The following is a 23,375-nucleotide window of genomic DNA, read 5'->3' as shown; positions in this document are numbered from 1 at the left end:
CAATATCCAAAATAAAACAAAATTCTGAAACAATCAGGATAAATGAACAATGACTAAATACGAAATTATATTAAGAAATTACTGTCACTTTGTTGGGAGGAATAATGGTAATTGTGCTTATATCTTACGATAGTAACACATATTTTGGCTTTAAAATATTCCAGCATAAAAAAGGGAGGTGCACACAGAAAGCAAGACCAAGATGAGATAAAGAGTGAATAATGTCAGTAATTATTCTGAATAACTGACACCTAAGCATTCATTACACTATTTTACCTTTGTGTATGTTTAAATTTTTCCAAAATGAAAAACATTAAAAAAATGAACAAAGAACTATGATTTCCCGAAACAAGAGGGGGGTGAAGTCAGACTTACAATATTCAGATAATTTCATTTTGCCTGTCCCTTGAAGGTACCCAGGTAAATTCTATACTGAAAGTCATAACTTATGTAATTGACAGCTGTTGCAAACAAGAGTACCACCTATTAAAAAGGTCCATATATAAAAATAATTGCAATAGCAAAGACAATGTCTGAGAGCTTCCACAGAAAGAGAAGGGGATTATTTTCTTTACAACAAAGAACAAAACAGAATTTCACGACTAGCAATGTTCACTTGTCACACACACCCCAAAAAAAGAAAGACATAAACTAGCACTTAGTGCCTACTGTGCACCTAATACTATGCCATAAATTATCCCACATGAACTTTAACTCCTAACCTTTCTCAAAACTATAAATAATTTCTATCAGAGGTATAGTACTTATTAAATATAAAATACATTCACAAACAAGTAAAGACCCACTTCGTTCTTAAAGACAAAGAAACATATAATCAAATAGATACCTCTTCAAGGCGTTTGCCAAGTTTATCAAGTGTTTCTGGGAAATATTTTTCATTTTTCCATGGATGAGGAACAAAGCGCTGCCAAACCTGACCTGTTAGATGATTACAGACTATCACCCATTGTTCACAAATTGAAATACCAGCTTTCAGATTTTCTTTCACAAGATAATAAGGATCTTCCCACAGGTTCAAAGTTCCCAGCTTTTTCTGAACAAACCTTCCAAATGAACCACCTAGTAAAACATAAATCAAAATTTTAATGGAAATAAAATGCATGCTTTTGACAAAATTTTAAAAATACACAAATTAACAAAGACTTTATGAAAACCACAAGAACACCCTTATACTAACACTGTCAATAACATATTGTTTAAAACACACACACATCAGTTTGCATTTCTGCATCTTTCAATGTATTGTGTACACCTTCCAAGTGCAGAGATGTACATTCAGTTTTTGCAAGGCCGCAGAGCTTACTGTATGGAAATAGAATTATATAAATAACTCCCAATTGCTATTTTCCTACTCATATTACAAATAGTATTGCAATAAATATTTTTGTACATTCACCTTTAATGTACTTATCTGTTATTCCTTAGTATAATAATAAAAAGGATTTTTTCTAGGTCAAAAATTTAACATTGACATATAAATCGATATATTTTTGTTATTTTTTCGGTTCAGTTGAAAATGTAGAATATAAATGCATAAATATTGAAGACCTATGTAATTTAGTTCTATTAATGGTCAATGAATTTGACAAAAGATTTAAGCTACCAGCAATATACAAACATCTATGTAATTCTATATGATTTGCTTTAAGAATTACTTTAAGTAGCAATTATTATATTACATTAGGAACATTTTTAAGTTGGAGTTTAAAGGAAAAAAAGAAAATAAGACAAGCTTCCAAAAGTTCATTTCTTTACTAATACCTATGATATCTAAAAGATGTAACATTCGTGACTCAGGATAAGGATCGTGCTCTGTTTGTCTCCACACATCATCTACAACATCACGAGTTGTCTCCACCAAGTCAACAACTTCCAGTAATGATAGATTGTCCAAGTTATAAAACTCCTAAAACAAAAATGTGGTAATTTTTTAACATAATCATATCTATAACTTGAGTAATACAGTCAAATGATCCCAGACTTTCTCAACTGCTAAAACTCGAACATTTGCCATAGGGTTTTCTCATTTTCTACCATGATAATTACTTATTTATGGAAATACCCTCCATATACATAAATTTTATGAAAGCCAAGAGATAAAATAATAAAATCTAGTCACTATTTATACCCTTGACCTAATTTTTTTAAAATTTAGATTCATTTACTTATATTCCCAGTTCACATAGCCTTACCTTCATATGCACACTACCCATTGTAGTTCACATTTTTACTGTTATTTTTTATGTTGCATAACATTGTGGTTAACAATACAAAAATGGTATAATATTTATCATTCTATATTTATCATTGTTTCAAAAAAAAGCTTAAAATTATTTCAAACAGACCACCAAGATGATATTATTGAAATAACAGTGAAACAAGTAGAAAATCGCTATAAAAATTTGTTTTCAAAATACACTTTTTGCAGTCAAAATTATTTATTTAATCTCTATGAAGATACAGCAAGGAATAATCAATCAAATAAGCCTAAAACTAAGATATTTATCATAATTCAGGTCATTTTGAAAATGTTAATTTGAGTAAAGTGAATATTATTTCAAAAGAATATATCACCTCTATGCACATAAACCTCTGAACTATATTAAGTTTTTGTTTCATGCTAAGTACCTGTAGGAAAGTAATTTTGTATTTGAGAAGATATTTCTAGAGATAAGAATTTAACTTTTTTTGTTTTATATGATTTGTATTTCTAAGTTTTCCTCATTTTAAATACACCTCAAGTAAACTTTGTTATGTGTGAAGTATACATTTTATTCACAATCATCAAGGAGATTTTAAAACAGAAAAATAGTAAGAACTCAATCCTAAAATACTTTTATAAGAAGCCTGATATATAACTATGTATGAATCACGTACTCTTGCAATTGATTCAAATAATTCTTTAAAATAATTGGCTCTTTCTTTACTAATTTGTTTATTTCCACGATGAGCTTGTTCTATCCAAAACTGGAACTCATCACTTGGTGTAAGAATACCTATGAAAGTAAAGAAAGAAAAAGAAAGAAATTTTCAATGGAAAATGAAAATCCAGAAAATTATTTGATTCATTTGCTAATTTTGGTTATATCTAGATACATGCACATTTCCTATACGCTTGAAAATATACAAATTCTATCAGATAATAGTAGATAAATCCACTTTAGAACCCAAATTTGCATGTCACATAATATTTGTTGAGTTTGTTGTTCAGAATGATTCCTGCACACTTTTGTAAACCATTCCTATCTATACAAACATTCTGCATCTTGTGTCAATGAGCTTGCTTCTCCAATGCATATTCCTAAATCTAATTCCAATACCATCCACACTCTTAAATTCCATCCAAATGAAAATAATTAAAATTTAATCAATAACTGTTTTTAATTTAATTTCAAAATATAAACAAAATAGTGTTATTTGAATTTTGACTTTAAATTTTCCAATGAATTGAATAATTTTTATTTTTCTAACCTGAAGCTGGAAGTAAATGCACTATCCTATCTGAGACTTTGAGTTTTCAAAAGCATATAGTTTATTGTACAAGCAAAATATAAAACTGCTCCCCATATTTTAAAATAATTATTTGTATATTATGAATTTAATATTAATTGTTCATATGAATAGTAATTTATCTATAGCCACAATTAAATGACAATTAGATACCCTCAGATAAAATACATTTTAAAATAAAAGTTGAAGGTAGGTCTAATAATGCAAGGTATACAATTAGTTGGTACTCATTATTTGCATATTATATATTACAGCACCAAAAATTTGTCTCCTGACATACCTGTTCCCAGCTGAGGTCAAACAATGTAACAGTCTACCTTCTTGCTTCCCATCTCATTCTATAAACAAATGTCCTTTTTGCAGACTATTTAACACCATATTTTTTAGATTTTTAAGATTTTGCTGATTTCATGGCTTAAAATGATCCCCAAGCATACTGCTAAAATTCTGTCCAGTATTCCCAACCACAAGAAAGTTGTGAGGTTCCTTACAGAAAAAATATTTGTGTTAGTAAGCTTCCTTCAGGCATCTATTATAATGTTGGTCATGAAGACAATATTATATATATACATATATATATAAATGAAAGTGTCTTCATATAGAAACACATAAAAAATAAGGTTAAGTATTGCTGGACACAGAGGCACACACTTGTAATCCCAGCAACTTGGGAGACTGACACAGGAAGACCGCAAGTTCAAAGCCAGCCTCAGCAACTTAGTGAGGCCCTAAAGCAACTTAGCAAGATCCTGTCTCAATACAAAAATTTAAAAAATGGCTGGGAATGTGGCTCAGTGGTTAAGCATCCCTGGGTTAAATACCTAGTACCAAAAACAAAACAAAACCAAGAATAAGGTTAGGTATTGATCCGATGACAAACTGTTGTGACAAAAGGCCTGAAGGAACTTTATCCTCTATTTTCCCTGGAAGCAATGGTTCAGAATTCACTAATTCAGTCTTCACTGTGACTTTATAAGACATAACTACTGCAAATAATGAGAATCAACCATATTTTCTATTTTCATAAATTGCATATTGTTAAGAAATATACTTCTGTCTTCTCCACATCCATATAAATCTTTTTATTTAAATAAAATTTATGCTAAAAGAAATTACAAAAACATGAAAAACAATCTGTGAAGAAATATGTTCATTTAGCAATGTACTAACAAAATAACCATTTTGCCCTTTCTTTGAGTAAACAGAGATAATTATATCATAGTTACTTTGATAAATGATTTATGAACATAAAACATTATATATTGTTATATACCTCTTGTATCATCTTCCTTAAGTTTCAATTTTGATAAGTCTGATCTTCGTAGAACCACACCCAACCCAGCTTCTAGTTCACTCAAAAGATTCTGAAGTTTGGGATCAAAGTTTCTGCTCCATTCCTGATCCTATAGAAAAATATATAAGAGCAACCATTGATCAAGTATTCCCAATCACATTGGCTTCCTGAAACAGAGTCTATTTGTCAACAAAGTTTACTTTAAAATTAGAATTTAAGAAAAGATAGTTTAGCCCTAAATTTGCTCTCCAGCACAGCAAAAGAAAGACTTCAATTTAAAAACTAAAATATTAACATTAATAGAAAATTAAATAAATGCTTGTGTTTACATACACATTTATCCAAATACATAAGTAAAAAACAATAAATAAATAAATAGTTACATAGCTACTTTACTCACCTTTAACAACACTGGTGCAAATACATGCCGTACTGCTTGGTATAGGGAATTAATAGGAGACTCCAACATAGATGAAACAAGAATGTTAGTATGTAGATTCTCATCTGTAATTACTTCAGGTCGCAGCTTGAAAAAAACCAGCACCTTATCTTTTGTGTCACCAAAATCAATCTAAAGTGATAAACAATTGTTAAATGTTATCATCATCAAATTCAATATTTGAAAGAAATGTTGCTCTAAAATATTCTACCACCTACCACGTGGAAAAATAGTTACTGTAAAAATAAATATACTAAACCAATCTATTTCTGCTCCTTAAGAATACCTGAGTTTAAAAATGGATCTCCACTTACATGTGATTATATTATAAAGCTGTTATAATAGGTTGACACTATATATTGTTGACATACACTACTAACTATTCTACTCCAGCCAGACTCAAAAATACTAAAGATCAAAGTTGGATGCCCAAGGTACACAATGATGAGTAGTGTACTTCTCTACCATCACGATAAAGTCTGCAAAAGAAATGTTAATGATCTTGTCACCTGGAAAAAGCAATTTTAAAGTTTCTTTTGAAATTATATTTAATATATGATTTAATATATATAACACGTACTCAAAATTGCCAAAATAAACTTATTTATCTCCTAAAATCATCTTTGCTTTAACCAAAATATTTTCCTTAAAGAGTTTGAGTATCACACTTTTTTATTAAACTGTCATATAGTTAAGGTTATTTAAAATTGGAACCAGTTGAGTTTAATCAAAAAAAAAAAATTCACTAAAGCAATCTTATTTAAAATAGGACAGTTTATAGTAATTAGTTCATTAGCCAAGAAGAGTTTTGCCAACTCAAAAGAAGTTTTGGCATTAGATATATATTTTCCGAGTTATTCTCATTTCTTTTTCTAGGAAGAGAAGTCTATGCACTAAAAAGCTTTCAAACAAGGTTACTGTTGTATATAAAAATTAATTTATAGATAAATTAATTTCATGCCATTTTTACCTTAATTATTACAATTTTTAATCACTGGAAAGGAACTGACACTTTACTTGTATTAATATATTTCTCAAACTCTCTTCTCTCTTGACACATGAAAATTATGTGAATTTCAAATATCAATCAGTGTTCATAAATAAAGTTTTATTAGAAAATAGTCATACTCATTCATTTACATGGCTTACTACACAGTTTATTACATGACTGTTTTCACACTATAATGGCCGAGTCATAGTTGGAAGAAAGAACTTGTAGCCTACTAAGCCTAAAATATTATCTAACCCAACACAGTAAGTTTACCAATCCATGTCCTATCTCACACTGCCCTTTAAGTGATAGCTTCAACTTTTCAAATTCCAACCTAAGTCTAATGTATACATGAGACTTAAGCCATCACCATGGATTTTCTTTTTTTTTTTTTTTCTGCCCCTTGAAACCAAGCTGAGACCCAACTCAAGGCTTTGGTATTTACAGGGTTTTTTTGTTTTTTGTTTTTTTAACTTAGAACACTTTTCCCACAGAACTTACGCCTGTCTACAACTCATCAAATATCACTTTAAAAGTCACTTATTCAGAGAGGTATTTCCTTCTACTTTATTTTAATGCAGTTCCCTGCCCCTCCCCCATCACTATTAAAATATTATTTTTATCTTAACAGAATGTATTAATGTATTAATAATAAAAATAACATTACATTAACATATCTGTGTATTTAACCCATGGTTCATTCCAGTGTTACTCCTTGAAGTCAGGACTCTGTGTTCATGGCTTTATCCCTAACACCTAAGGCTATGTCAGACCTTGAGAAGGCACTCAATAAATATTTGTTGACATTAACTTATTACATCATGCTAATTCTCACACATAACAAAATATTCTCAAATATGACTAAAAATTGTAGGTTGGTATATGACTAAAAATAGCAAGATACACTGCTAAGTTCTACCTGTATAAGCTTTAACTTAAAAAGTGATAGCTTCAACTTTCAAATCCCAACACAAGATACATTTTCACAAACTGAAAATCTTCCCATCTTTCCCACTGCATTCCATCTGAATCTGAAAAGGCATTTACAAGAGTTGCCATGGTTTTATAATTTACTGAATATATGTTATCCTAAACCATTAGAGCGAGGCTCTGGGAGGCAGAAGCAGTGACCCTATTCTGAATTGTAGTATTAGAGAAGCAGAACAGTTAACACTTGGGATACAACCTTTGTGCCTTGCTTTCCTCAGTCATAATATAAGAATAGTTCCAATCTTATTGTCTTGTGGAGATTAAATGCAATAATACATATGAAATGCTTACAATGCCTGACGAAGAGTAAAGTGAAAATAAACATTAGTTACAATTATCTATCCTTTTTATATATTTTGTAAATCCACCAGGCCCGGCAAAACACCTTGCATATTTTAAGTTCAAAACAAATGTTTATTGAATAGAATTAAACTCAAGAATAAGATTCATAGTGAATACAGTGAATGATTCAATCATTCTACAAAAATAGACCAAATATTTGCTGAGTGTCATATATTCTGTTAGACCTAACGATAATATTGAACACAAAGGGAAGGGGTTGAAAATATGTCTATGTTTTGTCAGTTTTCATCTATTTGCTTAACCCCTTTCATTTTGTCAGGCAATTATCTTACATTTTTATTGGAGGTTTATGAGTTTTGATTGCAAATGTAACCATTTTTAAGCAATCCTGCCAGTAGAGGGAGCAGGGCAAAAAGTAAATCAAAACCATGTGTACATCAAAAAAGAAATTTAAACTTTATCTTGGAATATATCAAATCATATTTCAAAGATTAATTCCTAACTAATTTTTCCCTCAGGCAGTGCTAACTAAGGTCAGTGCACAAATAGAAAAAAAAAATATACCAGAATTTGCCTCAAAGGGGAAAACGGAAAAAAGGGAGGAGAAAAACAAATCAAAATAAATAATGTGCTGTTCTTCCAGAGAGAGAGAAAGAAAGAGAGAAACAGAGAGAGAGAGAGAGAGAGAGAGAGAGAGAGAGAGAGAGAGAGAGAGAGGAAGGAAGGTAGGTAGGTACTGTGTCCAACTACAACTAAAAAAAAAAAAAAAATACTTAAAAAAAATAGAAAAAGCTGGAAGCCTCTAATCCTAACACCTCAGAAGGCTGAGGCAGGAGGATGAAAAGTTCAAAGCCAGCCTCAGGAACTTATCCAGATCCCGTCTCAAAAAATAATGAGAATGTGGCTCAGTGGTTAAAGCTCCTGAGTTCAATCCCTTTACCAAAACATAAATAATTTAAAATGAAATTTAGGAAAAGAGAATCAGGAGGGCAGTGAGAGGCTACAGTCCCAGCTACTTTCAAGTATGAGACTGGAGGAACGCAAATTCCAGACAAACCTCAGCAACTGGGTAAAGGGCATGTCAAAAACAAAAGAGAGAGAAAGGAAGGAAGGAAACACACACACACACACACACACACACACACACACACACACACACTATAATTCTTTCTAGCCTGGCAGCAGTGGCACGCGCCTATCATCCTAGAGGCTCCAAGGCTGAAGTAGGAGGATCCTGAGTTCAAAGCAAGTCTCAGCAATTTGGTGAGACCCTGTCTCAAAAATAGAAAATAAAAAGGGGTGCGGATGTGGCTCCGTGGTTAAGGGCCACTGGGTCCAACCCCTGGTACAAAATAAATAATTTTTTAAAATATATCTAATTATTTCTATTCAGCTGTGTGGACGGGGAACCTCCTTCTGTCAGGCAGGATGCAGGCTTGGAAACTACATGCTGAAGTACTAAGTACCGGTCCAAAGTGGCTAATTTCAAGGCTAGGCAGGCGGAGACAGACTTGGGCTCCAGACGAGGATCTGTGAGTAGGGCTGACGAGCAGTCGACCATCCATCCCTCTGGTGGAGCCCGGGTACCTAAAGAGAGGTTAGGCAGGGGTGCAAGGAGCCCGTACCGTGTTGGAAAAGGAGAATCCGGCATCGGACCGCTGCACCCTGAGGAGCATCTGGTTTCCATCATCCAAGAAGTTGTTGATTTCAAGACAGTTGGACAGCAATGGCTGGTCCCAGGATTCCAACACCAGCCCGAAGTAATTCTGGGTAGTAGTGAAAATGAAGAGCTTCCGAACGTCCGGAATCCCGGCCGCCATGATTTTGGATAGAGGGACAGGGAAGAGGGCTGGCGGGAAAGGGAAGGAAAAAGAAACCAGGCCGGAGGGAAAGGGAAGGGAAGAGCAGAGCTCTGCTCAAAACTCAAGAGTGGGCCCGCGGATCTCAGAGCTTCGCGGTTGCCGGGGCGGTCGCTATGGCGACGGAGCGCTACGGCGGCACGCAGCGGACGTTTTTGTATCGGTCGCACGCACGCAAAGCTCTTAGAGGTGATCGGCTCTTTCCAAGCTCCTTAGCTGATCCCGGTGATAATGGATTATAAAAGATTCCGGCAAGTTTGTATTGACTGAAAAATACCTTTTATTCTTCCTACCGATTTCTTATGATGCACAATCAGAAGAGGTACATCTAGCCTGAATGTGCGGCAGCGTAATCTGGATTTAAGAGCTGGATTCTCGTACTCCCTTTCCACGTGCATCCATTAGCAAACCACTGTCCCCTCATTTCCATCTATGTAAAATGAAGAAATACGATCTTTCAACCAAGTGAGGATTTTAAAAGATCATTATTTAAAAATCACTTTTTAGAGAGGGTGATAATGAAAGGCCAAAACAATGTTAATGTCTATGCTAGTTAATTTCCTGCTTTATTTATTTTTATCTAAATTTCAGAAAATTTCAGTAATAACCCTAAAACAACTCTGCTTATAAAATTGCCAAAATATACAATGATAACTGTTGCTTTATTTAATAACAAGTACAAACACTGAAGAAAAATTCAGAAATGAAAGCAGGCTTCATTTTCCTCCTCATCGCATTGAAAGGAGACAGCCACCTGAGAATGGTGGGAACTCTAGGTTAAGAGAATAATTCTATAAACTGGACCCACTGTGCTGACCCCCATATGCTTTCTTTTTCAAGAAGCAATTTACCCGCAGCCCTGCCTGGCTTAAGCGGACAGGCTACCTCACATTCCTCAGCAAAGTACCTGTCATTGGCGGAAGAAATGCAGACCAGAGATAATGTCTATAGGAGGACCCTAGTTTACTCTGAAGGAGGTGCCTTCTATGTGCCTTTTCACAGACTAGATCTCAAAACTCAAGGAGCTAATTATAATTCCTCTCAACCATAAAAATCTATAAAAATTTAGGGTTAAGAATCCAATTAGAACTGTCAGCATGAGCCAAAGTGACCCAGAGTTGTCAAGGCAGTGGAAACTTGAAAGTCTGATGTTTACCTTGCTGACCACAGTCAAAAGTCAAGAGGTGAACCTGGGTGACCTGGGTGGGACTCTCTGGAAACTTTTCTGGGATCCCTAATAAAACTGGCGTGCAGGAGAGGCTTTCTCTCTCCCTCTCCTAGAGGACCCACTCTCCCTAGACAGGGTCCTTTCCCATTTCATCTCCCTTCATTAAACTCATGCCTGTTACTCTGGGCAGCATATCTGAAATCTTTCTGACTTGATCACAAGAATTGGGATTTGTAGCGGGGGTCTTCACACTGCCTCTATTTCCCAGAAGGCCTCCATCGCATAACAGCATCACTACAAATTACTAAACTGTTGATTTTTTTTCAGTCAGTACATTCATCAAAGATGTTCTCAGTTAAACACTTTTCTTATAAAAATACTTAGTATATGCTACTATATGCTAGCACTGAAGCAGGCCCTGGAAACAATCCCTGCTCTTACACAGTATTTGGTCTAGTCTTTAAGCATCATCTTAGCACTGATCTGAGCTGTCTTCCTAGGGTACATAATTATATACAGATTTTTTTATTTAACCTCGATAATCACAACTTTCTCCTCCAATTCTATTATTCTAGAAGTAGAAGGATGGACTTTTATCTGCTGAACACCTTGACTAAGATTTGGGAGTCCCAATGAAAGGAAACTGAACTTCTCTCAATTATAAAAGTAAATGAATTTAAATTCTCAGGAAACACCCATAAGATGGGAGATGTGAGTCTAACACTGGATGGGAAAAATCCAAACAACGAAGTGGGAACACTAGATGGGAAAAAAAAATCAAAATAGGAACCCAATGTAACTGGGTAGCTAAAAAGAATTTTAGAAAACATAAATGGCTATATGGATACAGAACTTCTCACTCTACAATGAACATTATGGCCCAAGTTTAACCCAGACCTCAAGAAACATGAAAATTCCATTTGACATGTAAACCCCTTGAGGAGAGAGATTTTGTGCATCCTGTTCACTGCTGTGCATGTAAAACTATGAATAGAGTATGAAACAAGATACATTAGGACCCTATATTTATGAAGTTCACAACAAAAAAAAAAAAGAAGGAAAACTGAGACAGAAGATCTCAAGTTTAAGGACAGTCTCAGTAGCTTAGTGAGCCCATCTCAAAATTTTAAAAAGCCTATAGATATGACTTAGTGATAGAGTAACCCATACAAAAAAAGGAAGACAAGTAGGAGGTAGAAGAGGAGGGGAAGGAAGAAGGAGAAGAAATCTCAGAGATTTAAAAAAAAAAAAAAAGATCTCAGAGATTTAATAATTTGAATGAGGCCACAGACATGGTGAGTAGTAAAGGCAAGATTCATACCAAAATCCAATTCAAACTAATCTCTTTATACGGTATCACAACGCTAGGCAGGCAGATCCACAAAAAGCCATTTGTTCTTTTTATAGAAAAGACATGGCTACTATCCAGGTATGACCATTCATACCAATGAAATGTGAGCAAAAGTAATGTATGGCACTTTCAAGGCAAAAAGTTTAAAGAACTGAGTGTACCTTTGCCTTTTGACAACTGGATGCAGATAAAAACAAAGCAAGAAGAGATGGTAAAACCATAAATTAGTAAGACCCTATGCCCCTAAGTCACAATGTGCCTGTTCGGTAATATCAGCAATTGTTAAATAAGAAGAAATAACTTTTGTTGTGTACATTAAACATGTGAGTTTATTTTTGTAGTAATTTTTGAAACAAAAAAATGTAATTAATATTCATGGTACAGTTTAAATTTTATTTTTATGTAGATCATTGGCTTATTAGCTGGCAAGTGGCATAAAAACAGGAAATACAAGCTGGAGAACAAGATGCAGAACCTTTCTGAGCCAAAGTTTCTTAATTTTGTTCCATATTGTCATTTCCCAAACTACCTGGTGTCAGTACCTCTTTGTATTTTAAAAAATTACTGAAGACTCCATGGTCTGGGGATATAGTAGTAAAGTGTCCACGTAGCATGCAAAAAGCCCTGATTCAATTTTCAAAATAAATAAATAATAAAAATTGAAGACTCCAAAAATTTTTATTTATGTAAATTATGTCTATCAATATTTACTACTAGAAATTTTAAAAGGAATTTTTGAAATAATGGTTAATTTAATAATAATGATTATTTAAATGTTAATTTAATGATTATTTTAAAATAATAAGTCCATCTCTAATTAACACAAAAATATTTTTATGAAAATAGCTATAAAAAGGAAAATAAATTTGATAAGAGAATAATACAGTTTTGCATATCTGCAAATCTCTTTCATGTCTGGTTTAGTAGAAGACAGCTGGATCCTTTTTTGGTTTCTGCATTCCATTTCTTAGATACAATGCTTTTGGTTGAAGAATAGGAAGAATATCAAACCTCACATAGATATGCTGTTAGAAAATTTTTTTTTAAATTGTACTGGGAATTGCAGCAGGGACATTTTGCCACTGACACGTATCCCCAGCCTTTTTTATTTTTTTATTTTGAGACAGAATCTCACTAAGTTATTGAGGACCTCACTAAATTACTGAGGCTGGCATGGAACTTGCAATTCTCCTGCCTCAGCCTCCTCAGTCACTGGGATTGCATGTGTGTCCCAATGCACCCAGCCACAAGTGATTGTTCTTAAAATATAGTTGAATTTGGATCTGGAAACACATCAATGAATATTTTATTCTCAGTTACATTAAAATCCATTGATTATCTTACACTATGAGTTGATCTTTTTTTACTCACACATAATTTTTAATTTTGTGGCATCATGTACTAGTCATTTTGAAGATATTGGTTCACCAACTATTAAGATCTTCCAAACATCAATTTTATTATACAGTATCAAAAAATCACATTCATTAATATATCATTGATTTCTTTATGGGCCTGAGGATGTAGCTTGATGGCAGCCTGAGGCCCTGGATTTGATCCATGGCAGCGCTAAAAGAAAAAAAAAGACAAAGTCTTCATGTATGAGATCATCAAGCTTACAGTGGGGCACGAAGTCAGGACAGGGCCGCCACTGACCTACAATGGCAGCCACCCTAGGCTCTAGGATTCTGGGGTGCTCGGAGGAAGAGCCCGCTAAAGACCAGTTACCGGCCCAGGAGCCCATTAGGGAACTAACAATAGGCACTTACAACCACCTGGCTAATCATAACCACGCACATTTCCCTTAGGGGTTATATAAGTCTCCAGAACCACACTGGTTCTGTAGACACTTACACTTCTACTGTAACACAAACTGAATAAACCGATCTCTGGCCAACCTAGTGTGTCCCCTCACTTTCATACTTAGAGTGGTTGGCATCTTTCACTTACAATAGACAACTAGGTTTTCTAAAATTCTAATTTTTACACAAAGTTAGAAATTTATCATTGGCAACAAATAATTTGTTTTCCTGGAAGTAAGGCTCATTTTCTCATTTTCAAGAAAAATATCTGCCAAATGCCCAAACTCGATTAACCACAGTCATTCTTTCATGCCAAAAATAAAAAAAATCTGTGAAACCCTGTAGCTAGTTCAGATCATATCTCAATCACTTAAGTTCTTTAGTTCTTTTCCTTGAGGCAACAACTTTACTTCAAAAGAAGCAGATAAGCTTTATGGTATTTTATCAATCAAAATATTGAAATGACTTTTACTCAAGGTTTGATAGTTAAGAAAATTAATAAATTTTACTCTTTCATGGAGGACATTCTTAGCCAGGGAATGCATGAAAGTGAAGAATAGAAAACTACAACAGTCTGGTGCCCCATCCTTGATTTGTGCCAAGGTGCTAACAATTTTAGCTGCTATATTAATTTTCCACTGCTGCATAACAAATTACTACAAACTTATTGGCTTAAACCACATTCCCTTATTAGCTAACAGTCTTATAGTTCAGAGGGACCAGGTGCTATGTGGCTGGGTTCTCTGCCAAAGGTCTCACAAGGCTTAAATCAAGGTGGTAGCCAGCCTGAATCTCATCTGGTGTTTAAGGACCTTTCCCATGCTCTTGTAGTGGAGGCAGAATAAATTCTTTGTATTTGTGAGATTGAGATCTCCATTTCCTTGCTAACTATCAGTTGGGGCCTCTGAGCAACTAGAGGCCAGCCACATTCTTTGTCTCTATCTTCAGAACCAACTGTAGAGATCTTTCTCACACATCAAATCTCCCTGTGTTTCAAATCTCTTATGGGACCCAGTTCCTTTGAAAGGTTTGTCTGATTAGATCAGGCTCAATTGATAATCTCCTTTTTAATTAACTCAAAGTTGACTAACTAGTACACTAAGTAAGAGAATGAGATCCCATCATAATCATAGGTTTCTGTCACATTCGAGGTTAGAGGATTTTTTCAAGGTATGTATACCAGGGAAAAGGAACTTGGGGCCATCTTAAAATTCTGCCTGCCACATCAACCATTGCTTTAGCACCATCAATGCAAGCGGCAAGCACAGTGAAAAAGACATAATATCTCACTATTATTGTGAAAATCATTCCGACTTGGTAGATCTCCTGAAAATGTTCCTAGTTCCTCCAGGGAGCAACTGTTCTAGATTATCTCTAAAGCACCTGCATCTATTCTATCCAAGTGACTACAGGGACATTTGTTTTAATTTCACTAATTTTTGATATTTAATTTTACTAATATTTGATAAATCTTGAGCAAACTATATTGAAGTTCATTGTAAAATATTGCTTCACATATTAAGTAAACTATAAGTTTTGATTAGATTAACATATATCCATATAGCTGGTAAAATATTATTTCTTAATATTTCTGTGAGGTGGTTTCTAGAAGAGACCAGCATTTTGAATCAGTAGACTAAATAATAAGATAGTTCTCACTGAAATGGGTGAATATCATTAGATCCATTGAGATTTTAGATAGAACAAAAAGATGAGGAAGGACAAATTTGCTGTCTCTTCTGAAACTGAAAAAAAAACATTTTCTGCTCTTCCAGACTATTGGGCCTTCAAATTCCAACATACACACTAGCCATTCTCAACATTCTTAGGCTTTTGGCCTTGAGCTGAGAATTGCACCATTGGTTCTCCTGGTTCTCAGGGCTTCAGACTCAGGCTAAATTATACCATTGGCTTTTCTGTTTCTCCAACCTGCAGATGGTACATATCATGGGATTTCTTGACCTTCATAATTCTGTGAGCCAATTCCATTGGTGGGTTTAAGGGAGGCCTCTTATATGATTATATACATTCTATTGGTTCTGTTCCTCTAGAGGATCCTGACTTATACATATAAATTTTCATAGAAAAGCAATAATCAACTCTTAAACAATTCTCTTAAACAGTGCTGGGTAGTTGCACATGAAAGAATGTCGTTTGAGAATATTTTCTTCAGACTTGTAGAAGCAGGAACTCACTCAAGGAAATGGTTTTTACAGATTTCAGACACCAGTATAATAAAATGTATACTTGTGGTAGCCTGAATAATTGTCCCCTCAAATTGATATGTTGCAACCTAATTCCCCAGTGTGAAGGTGTTAAGAAGTGAGATTTTGAGAAGTGATTAGGTCATGAGGATTCTGCCCTCATTAAGAAGATTAATGTCTTTATAAAAGAGTCCCAGTGAAGCTTGATCATCCCTTATGATATGTATGAACACATAGAAAGTATCGTCTATGAGGACTAAACCCTTACAGAAATGGGATCTCCTGGCATCTTTATCAAGGACTCTTCAATCATTAAAAAAAATCTGTGGAGATAAATATATTTAAATTTGAGTTGAACATTAAGTTTCATGGTAAAGCATTGTTTAGTCTGTTTGGGCTGCTATAACAGAATACTTTAGACTGGATAACTTATAAATAATAAAAACTGATTACTCACAGTTATAGTCTTTTTTATGTCTTCCTGCAGAACCAAAGCAGTCATATTTCTTCTGACTTTTTTCCTAAGTCAGTGAATAACTAGTTGTTAGCACTACTTCTAGGTCCAGTGGAAAGCCAATTCTTCCTAGTCAGTTGCACTGAAAATACAGGAGGAGAGAGATAGGAGGTATGTAAGCAAGTGAGTTAGTGTTTATTTGTTTGTAACATATAACTGAAGATAATTCCTACATCTGCATTCCTGTTACCCACCTTCCCCAACTTATCCTGGAAATGACTGAAGAGGTGGAATAATAGGCCATAAATGAGATAATATGGAAATGATTTCTTTCCCTGTCTCTATTAGCAAAAAGAAACAGACATTAGAAAAATACAAAATCAACATGTAGAGTTCTTGCAGATATAATTTCTGATTCATTTTGAGAAAATATAGACAGTATGGTTACATAATTTAAATATGTGATCATTCTATCAGACTTTAATATTATCTATTTGAATGCTAGTGCCTCATAATATTTTTAAAATTGAATATCAAAATGGAAGGGCACCAAGGACTGAAATGGAGTAAATTAATTCCATGCATGTATGATTTTGTTGAAATAAACCAACTATTATGTATAATTGCAATGCACTACTTAAAGAAAAAAATTATCTTAAGTACATTTAATGGCAAGGAGTGCAGGAGGTATGGTAAAGAGTATATTCTAAAAATATTCTTTTTAAAATAAAAGGAACACCAGGCTTGGGAGAAATATACAAAAAGAAAACCCACTATAGTTTTATGATGTTGTATATTCCTTGGTAAAAAGTTTTTCTGTTTATCAAGTTTTAGTTATAATAACCTTATGTAAGAGTTCTCTTGAAAAGTCACACTTCTTTTGACAATACATCTTACTGGTTTTGAGGGGAAAGAAACCATGCAGCAAAGCAGACTCCAAGAAAAAAAAAAAAAAAGCTATGTTCTTTCTTTTTCCTCTGCCAGACTAACCAGTAATGTTCCAGATAGTAGCTATTCTCATAGCAAATAAAGAGAGCTCCCAACTGACCCTTGATTGGTAGGGTGAGCAGATAAGAAAATGTTGTCTTCTTAACTGAGTTACTGGCTGTTTTGTTACTCTGGCTAATCTATCCCACTTAAACTGCTAAAACATACAGTTCTGTGCTCATACACCTGATTTTCTTACCCCCAGGACATTTTACTGATTTACATAACCTACCAGACCCTGGGTTGGGAGTTTGCAAAGCTGCCTTACATGATACTGTCTTAACAAAATTTGTTGCACCTCCATCAAATTCCATTGTCTGATAAAGAGGGCATTGCTTTTAAATTTGCCTTTTAGAATAATGAAGTATGCTAGCAAAACTACCATGTTGAGGCCTTTAGTATAAGTTTCAAAACATATCAAAAGGCTTCTTTTCTTCTGTGATGATGTGTACTTTCAGTTGCTACTTTCTTTATTTGCTGGGAACAGTCTTGCTTTGACTTATAACTGAATGCCCTTTAGTGTCATTTTAAAAATATATATCCATCGATGTAAAATGATGAAGCTTTCAACACCATGGCAACTATTAACAAAAATATTCACATAAATGGTTATTTTGAGTATTTCTATTCCCATTTTTATTTATATAAAATGATTGTTGAATAACATGCAATTAAATCAGTTTTCTGTTTCACAGCCTAACATCTTTTTTTAGATAAATTCTGTGATAAAATAACTCTCTGACATCACAGCCTGTTGCTATGAAAATAGAACATCAAAAAATTGTCAGTGTCAAATTACCCAGCAGGATAGCTCAAGATAAATTTAAAGGAAAAGAAGCCCAGTTGCAGTTCTAATTTTTAAAGCATCGGTTTGTCACCTTTAGTCCCTAATGACAGCTAACCAAATATGAAATTTGAGACTTTAAATCATTAAGAAACAAATTTGCTGAATCTACTAGAAGTTACTCCTATCATGTGTTCTTGTCAGTAATGAAGCTGTGAAGACATTGAAGACACATTTGGGGGAATTCTTTATTAGAGAAAGAGAGAAATCCAAGACCTACAAGTGGTGTACAGTTTTTTCCATTAGGTTCAAATGTGGCTCCTCAAAGTATAGCAACCCATAAGCTAAGAAGATAAATTATCTGCATTTCTTGTTGGGGAAATGCTGGAAGTTGGATGATTTTTTTAAAGGCCCAAATTGGTCTTTTTTGGTCTAGGCTCATGGTTTCATTAACAATATAATTCTCTTAAAAACTAAGGCTTTCATATGTATTTGCTTTTTCTATATGCTAACTTTGATATTTTGGTTCTTTCCTACATGTAGTTCTCAGGAATTTGTCTGCATTCTGATATAGGTCTCTCTTTCTCAACTTGATGGTTATCTTGGGATTATCTCAAACAACAGATTTGGATGGAAAGATCAAAATCCATAGACTGATCTTTGCCGAAGGATTGTGTCACTTTTTAAACAGAGATATTTTCATGTCTAACTTCTTTCTTAGTCTTATCTCCTATTACTTTGGGCCTCAGTGTCTGGAACTCTGAAAAGCCTTTGATCTCTAGAATTAGTACCCTCCTGTCCTTTCTAGAATACCAACCAGTTCTTATCTGAGCTTATATATGACGTTTAATACCTTGCAAAGGGCAGACAACTATAACCAACACACTATCATTCTGCCTTCAACAGCTCTCCATAGTTGGAACTTCATGAGGTTAATGGTCTAACTTCTACTTTTCACTGAGGACAGTATTATAAGTATTTTACCAAAGCACACATGAAATGTCCAGCTAAAAACCTGCTATTCTGTTTCCCTGCTTCTTGTTGGATGACTCCCAATTTCATACAACATATTTTAAATTTCTGAACAGCAGCATCTTCCTTCTAAGCACCAACATCTGTATTCATGTGCTTTTTATTACTGCCATTTAACAAACATTTCTGGCTTTCTTCTTTCCTAGCACATAATAGGATTGCACTTCTCAGCTATTTTAAAAATAGGTAAGGCTATATGACTTGCTTTGATCATCGAAATGTATATATAAGTGATCGATATATCATCTACATGATATATCACATAAGGAAATTGGAATTTTCTCTCGGAAGGTTTGATAATTTTAGTCTATGAAATAAATGCACAACAGACAGATTGACAGGAAAAAAGCATAAAAATTTATTAACTTATGGAAACCTGGGAGCCATATATGAGACTTAAAACACCAGATAGTTGAAATCTAAATAGCATTTTGAGATACAGGAAAAAATAGGGGCTTTAGGCTGCTGGGAAGAAAGTGGTAATGTAAGTTAGGAAGGTGTGAAGGGATAAAAATGCACCAATTAATGGTTGTTATATTTTGCAGATAGTCTTGCAGGTAATGACTTTCAGAATAATGTGACATCATGTGGAAATCTCTAGGTGGATCCAGAAAAGGCAGAAAAAGTAAGCCTCATAGAAAGTCTGTTTCTGTCGTCTTGTACTTCAATAACAGATACAAATCTGCCCCATAAAAGGACAGCTTTCAGAACTATTTCTTTTGTCTATAGCCCCTTTGAGTAGCTGTCTCAAATTATACTAAAGGAGTATAGTTTAGGGCTGGGGATGTGGCTCAAGCGGTAGCACGCTCGCCTGGCATGTGTGCAGCCTGGGTTCGATCCTCAGCACCACATACAAACAGAGATGTTGTGTCTGCCGAAAACTAAAAAAAATAAATATTAAAAAAAAGAAGTATAGTTTAGAGGTGGGCTATTTTGACCCCTCACACAGGAACCTTATAAGTCAATGTATGTGTTGGCTATATAGGTTTAAGTAAGTGATAAAGAAGGTCTATATACGTTGGTTTTATATGTAAGTTTTTTGAGCAAGTAATCTTAAAGAAATTAAGCATTATACAACTATGGTTAAACAACTGTTATTTTGCAATATTGTAATATTGTAATTATTTCTTTAAGAGCTAAACTTGATTAATATAAAAACATCAATATAATTATGGTACTATTACTTTTCTTTGTATATTAAATGTGTTCATCTTTTCCAAGTATACAAGTCTTTAAGATAGAAGCTTTAAAAAAAAAACATTATATCAAGCTGATGTTCTCCAAAAGGTTGCATGGTAATTTTAGGCTTATAAAAATAACATATTGGAGATTAATTTATATAATTTAATGTTCTATAACTGGACCTGTTATCAATAAGATTAATATAAAGTTCTATACACTGGGTACAATTTAAATGTAATATCATATTGTGTTAGCTAGTATTCATGTGACATCAAGCAACAATATATGTAAACTTTATTTTAAAAAAAAAGATCAACTTCAATACTAGAACACTTTACCTAAGATTTATAAAGAGCCCTGGCTTACCTGAGATAAGGCTGTGCCTCCCATCTTACTACATGTCAGAATGACTCCAAAGTAGGCCAGACTTCAGGCAAAGCCCAGTACTCTTAATTTAAGGTGAAACTGACTTTGCTGGATGTTTAAGATCAAGACTTAAACTTAAATTAAAATGGCCAAGAAAACCAATATTTGGCTCTGGTCCTCTGAGTCAGTCTGAATCCAGGGAACAGGGAATTTCTCTAAAGAGCTTTGCAACTCTGGGCCACATAACCTCCTGATCAGGGAGATTAATGAGACCACTGGAGAATGAAAAGCCAATCAGTGCACTTGCTGTAAATAGGAGGGTCATTGGAAAAAGGAGACATCCCTGATGCTTCCAAGGGAAGCCATATGGTCAAGCAAGACCTGGACCCATCCTAGCACCAATGGCACTAGCAGAACTAAGAAGCTGCTCTCAAGTTCCCCCACGAGTGACCCCTATGGGAACTCTGCTGACTCTTAACAGTAAATAGAAATAAAGTCAATTTTGACCAACTTGATCTTAAACACCTACCAAACAGTTAAGCCAAAACACAGTCATTCCTGGGAGTAATGAAGGACAAGAACAGCTAAAAAAGAGGAAACAGCAACTAAGCCAATAGGCTCCATGGGGAATGTTCAGTCAAGTTTGGCCTTGGCTCCTCCCCCTCACAGGACCCCTATTAGTCCTCTTTATGTTTCTCCTAATAGGACCATGTCTATTAAATTGCCTACAGAAGTTCCTGCAAGATCAGATACACAAATTCACCAACCAGTCAATCAATTACTCCTTTAAGACTACCAGCCCCTGATGCCCAAGACAGAGACCTATGACTCATGACCAACTCCTCTGGCTCCAGAGACTCTGCCCCCACCTAAAACCCTCCCTAACCCCTTTTCCAGGTTTTACAACCCTTCTTTCACTTCCTAGGAATGAGAGCTACTCTCCAGCAGGTCCACTCTACTTGTTCAGTCTGCTCTACAGTATCCCTACAAGGAAGCATCAAACCTAAACTCCCCAGGCATCAGATGAGGAGCCACTAGCCAGGCAAAGACTGATAGATCAACTTCACTCATGTGCCTAGGCACAAAAAGCTTCGCTACCTACTTACTTTGGTTAATACTTTTTCAGATTGGATAGATGCTTTCCCTACATCCAGGGAAATTGCTGACACTTGCCTCCATCCTCATTGAGGGGATCATTCCCAGGTTCAGACTTCCTGCCTCCATCCAGTCAGACAACAGTCCCGCCTTCACTTCTCAGGTTTTTCAACTAGTCTCCAAAGGCCTCAACATCACTTGGAGGCTCCACATCCCCCACCAACCCCAGTCCTCGGGAAAGGTTGAGAGGCTTAATAGCATTCTCAAGGATCATCTCACTAAACTTGCTTGAACTCAGGCTTTTCTGGCCCAGTCTCCTACCGTTGGCCCTCACCTGAGTTCAGGCAGCCCCAAGAGCCCCCTCAGGCTTTAGCCCCTTTGAACAATTCTATGAGTGCCCTTTCTTAACCACCCAATGCTTTCCAATCACTCCTCCTCCCCTGTGTCCTACCTGTCCTATCTCACAATTCTACGCAAACTTCTAAGGGAACATGCAGACCAGTGCCTTCCTGCACCATTCATTACCTCAATCCCAGCACAACCACAAACTGAATTGGACCCTCTTCAACTGGGTGACTCAGTCTTACTTCAGGAACTTCATTCTCAATCATTGGAAACTCACTGGACAGAAACCCATACAGTCATACTTACTACCCCAATGGTAATCAAGCATTTAGACACTCTCTCTGGTACCATGTCTCCCACCTTAAAAAGGCACTTGTTCCAAATGTCCGGTCCTGGACTTCCACCACGCCCACCAAACTCAAAATTTCTAGCCAACCCTCGTCTTCTTTTACAAATCATTAATCTCTCTCAAATTTCTATCCCAACCACAGATGGCGCTTTAGCATCCAAGCGACATGACACCAGGATGACACCACCCACTCTCAGTTTATGGGTCAAGGTGATTGTCTTTCCACTGGCTGCAATCAGGCTGTCACCCTTAACATTACTGGATTCAACCAAGCCACTTCAATGCTTCCTAGAGTCCCTACAACAAGACCAATGACTGATACCAAAGATCTCCTCCGCTCAGAAATGGTTTGATGCCGTTGATAACCTATGGCTTCAAGGAACTTTTATGGACTTTACCCCTACCAAAGTAGTTATCTATAGCCACTGAGTGTTATTTTTGGCTGCCCTGGTGTTCTCAGACCTGTTCCCCCCCCCAACATTCCTCCGCTTCCCCTTCTAGGCCCAACACTGCCCACCATTAAGCAGGAAGTAGCCAGAGGACTTTACTCCCGTCCCCCATGTCACTTAGAAAAACAAAAAGGGAGGAATGTTAGGTGCAGGACAGGCTGAGTAAGCTGTCTGCAGGGCAAGCCAAACAAAGTTAGCTGCAGGATGACCTGGTCTCTCAAACCCTCTGATTCTTTATCAACTATTTGCTTCAAGCCCAAACCCCCAAGCCCCCGCTCAAGGCTGAACACTCAACCCCCTGCTCAAGGCCGAACACGTAACCCCCCTTGTACCAACAAGGCAGCTTGCAGACCTAGAGACCTCATTAGATTTGGGCTATAAAAGCTCCCTCCTGCCGGCC

The 23,375-nt window shown here is 35.4% G+C and overlaps 1 protein-coding gene across 2 annotated transcripts in view; it reads right to left on the bottom strand.

Annotated features, from left to right (window-relative positions):
* The window catches only part of Dync2h1 (dynein cytoplasmic 2 heavy chain 1), a 334,173-nt gene extending 324,721 nt beyond the window's left edge, over window positions 1-9,452 (bottom strand). The window contains exons 1-6 of one of the 2 annotated variants that reach the window (XM_026392460.2): window positions 9,174-9,452; window positions 5,226-5,396; window positions 4,805-4,934; window positions 2,899-3,017; window positions 1,783-1,927; window positions 848-1,080 (exon numbers count right to left, since the gene is read on the bottom strand). In XM_026392460.2, the coding sequence (XP_026248245.2) occupies window positions 848-1,080; window positions 1,783-1,927; window positions 2,899-3,017; window positions 4,805-4,934; window positions 5,226-5,396; window positions 9,174-9,368 (993 nt within the window). In that variant the 5' untranslated portion in view covers window positions 9,369-9,452. The remainder of the gene's footprint in view (window positions 1-847; window positions 1,081-1,782; window positions 1,928-2,898; window positions 3,018-4,804; window positions 4,935-5,225; window positions 5,397-9,173) is intronic. The other variant, XM_026392459.2, reaches the window with a different exon arrangement.
* Window positions 9,453-23,375: the final 13,923 nt, after the last annotated feature.

This window comes from Urocitellus parryii, chromosome 4, assembly GCF_045843805.1.
Source record: "Urocitellus parryii isolate mUroPar1 chromosome 4, mUroPar1.hap1, whole genome shotgun sequence".
NCBI lineage: Eukaryota > Metazoa > Chordata > Mammalia > Rodentia > Sciuridae > Urocitellus > Urocitellus parryii.
The sequence above is the reverse complement of the archived record's forward strand: the minus strand, read 5'-3'. Positions and strand labels throughout refer to the sequence as shown.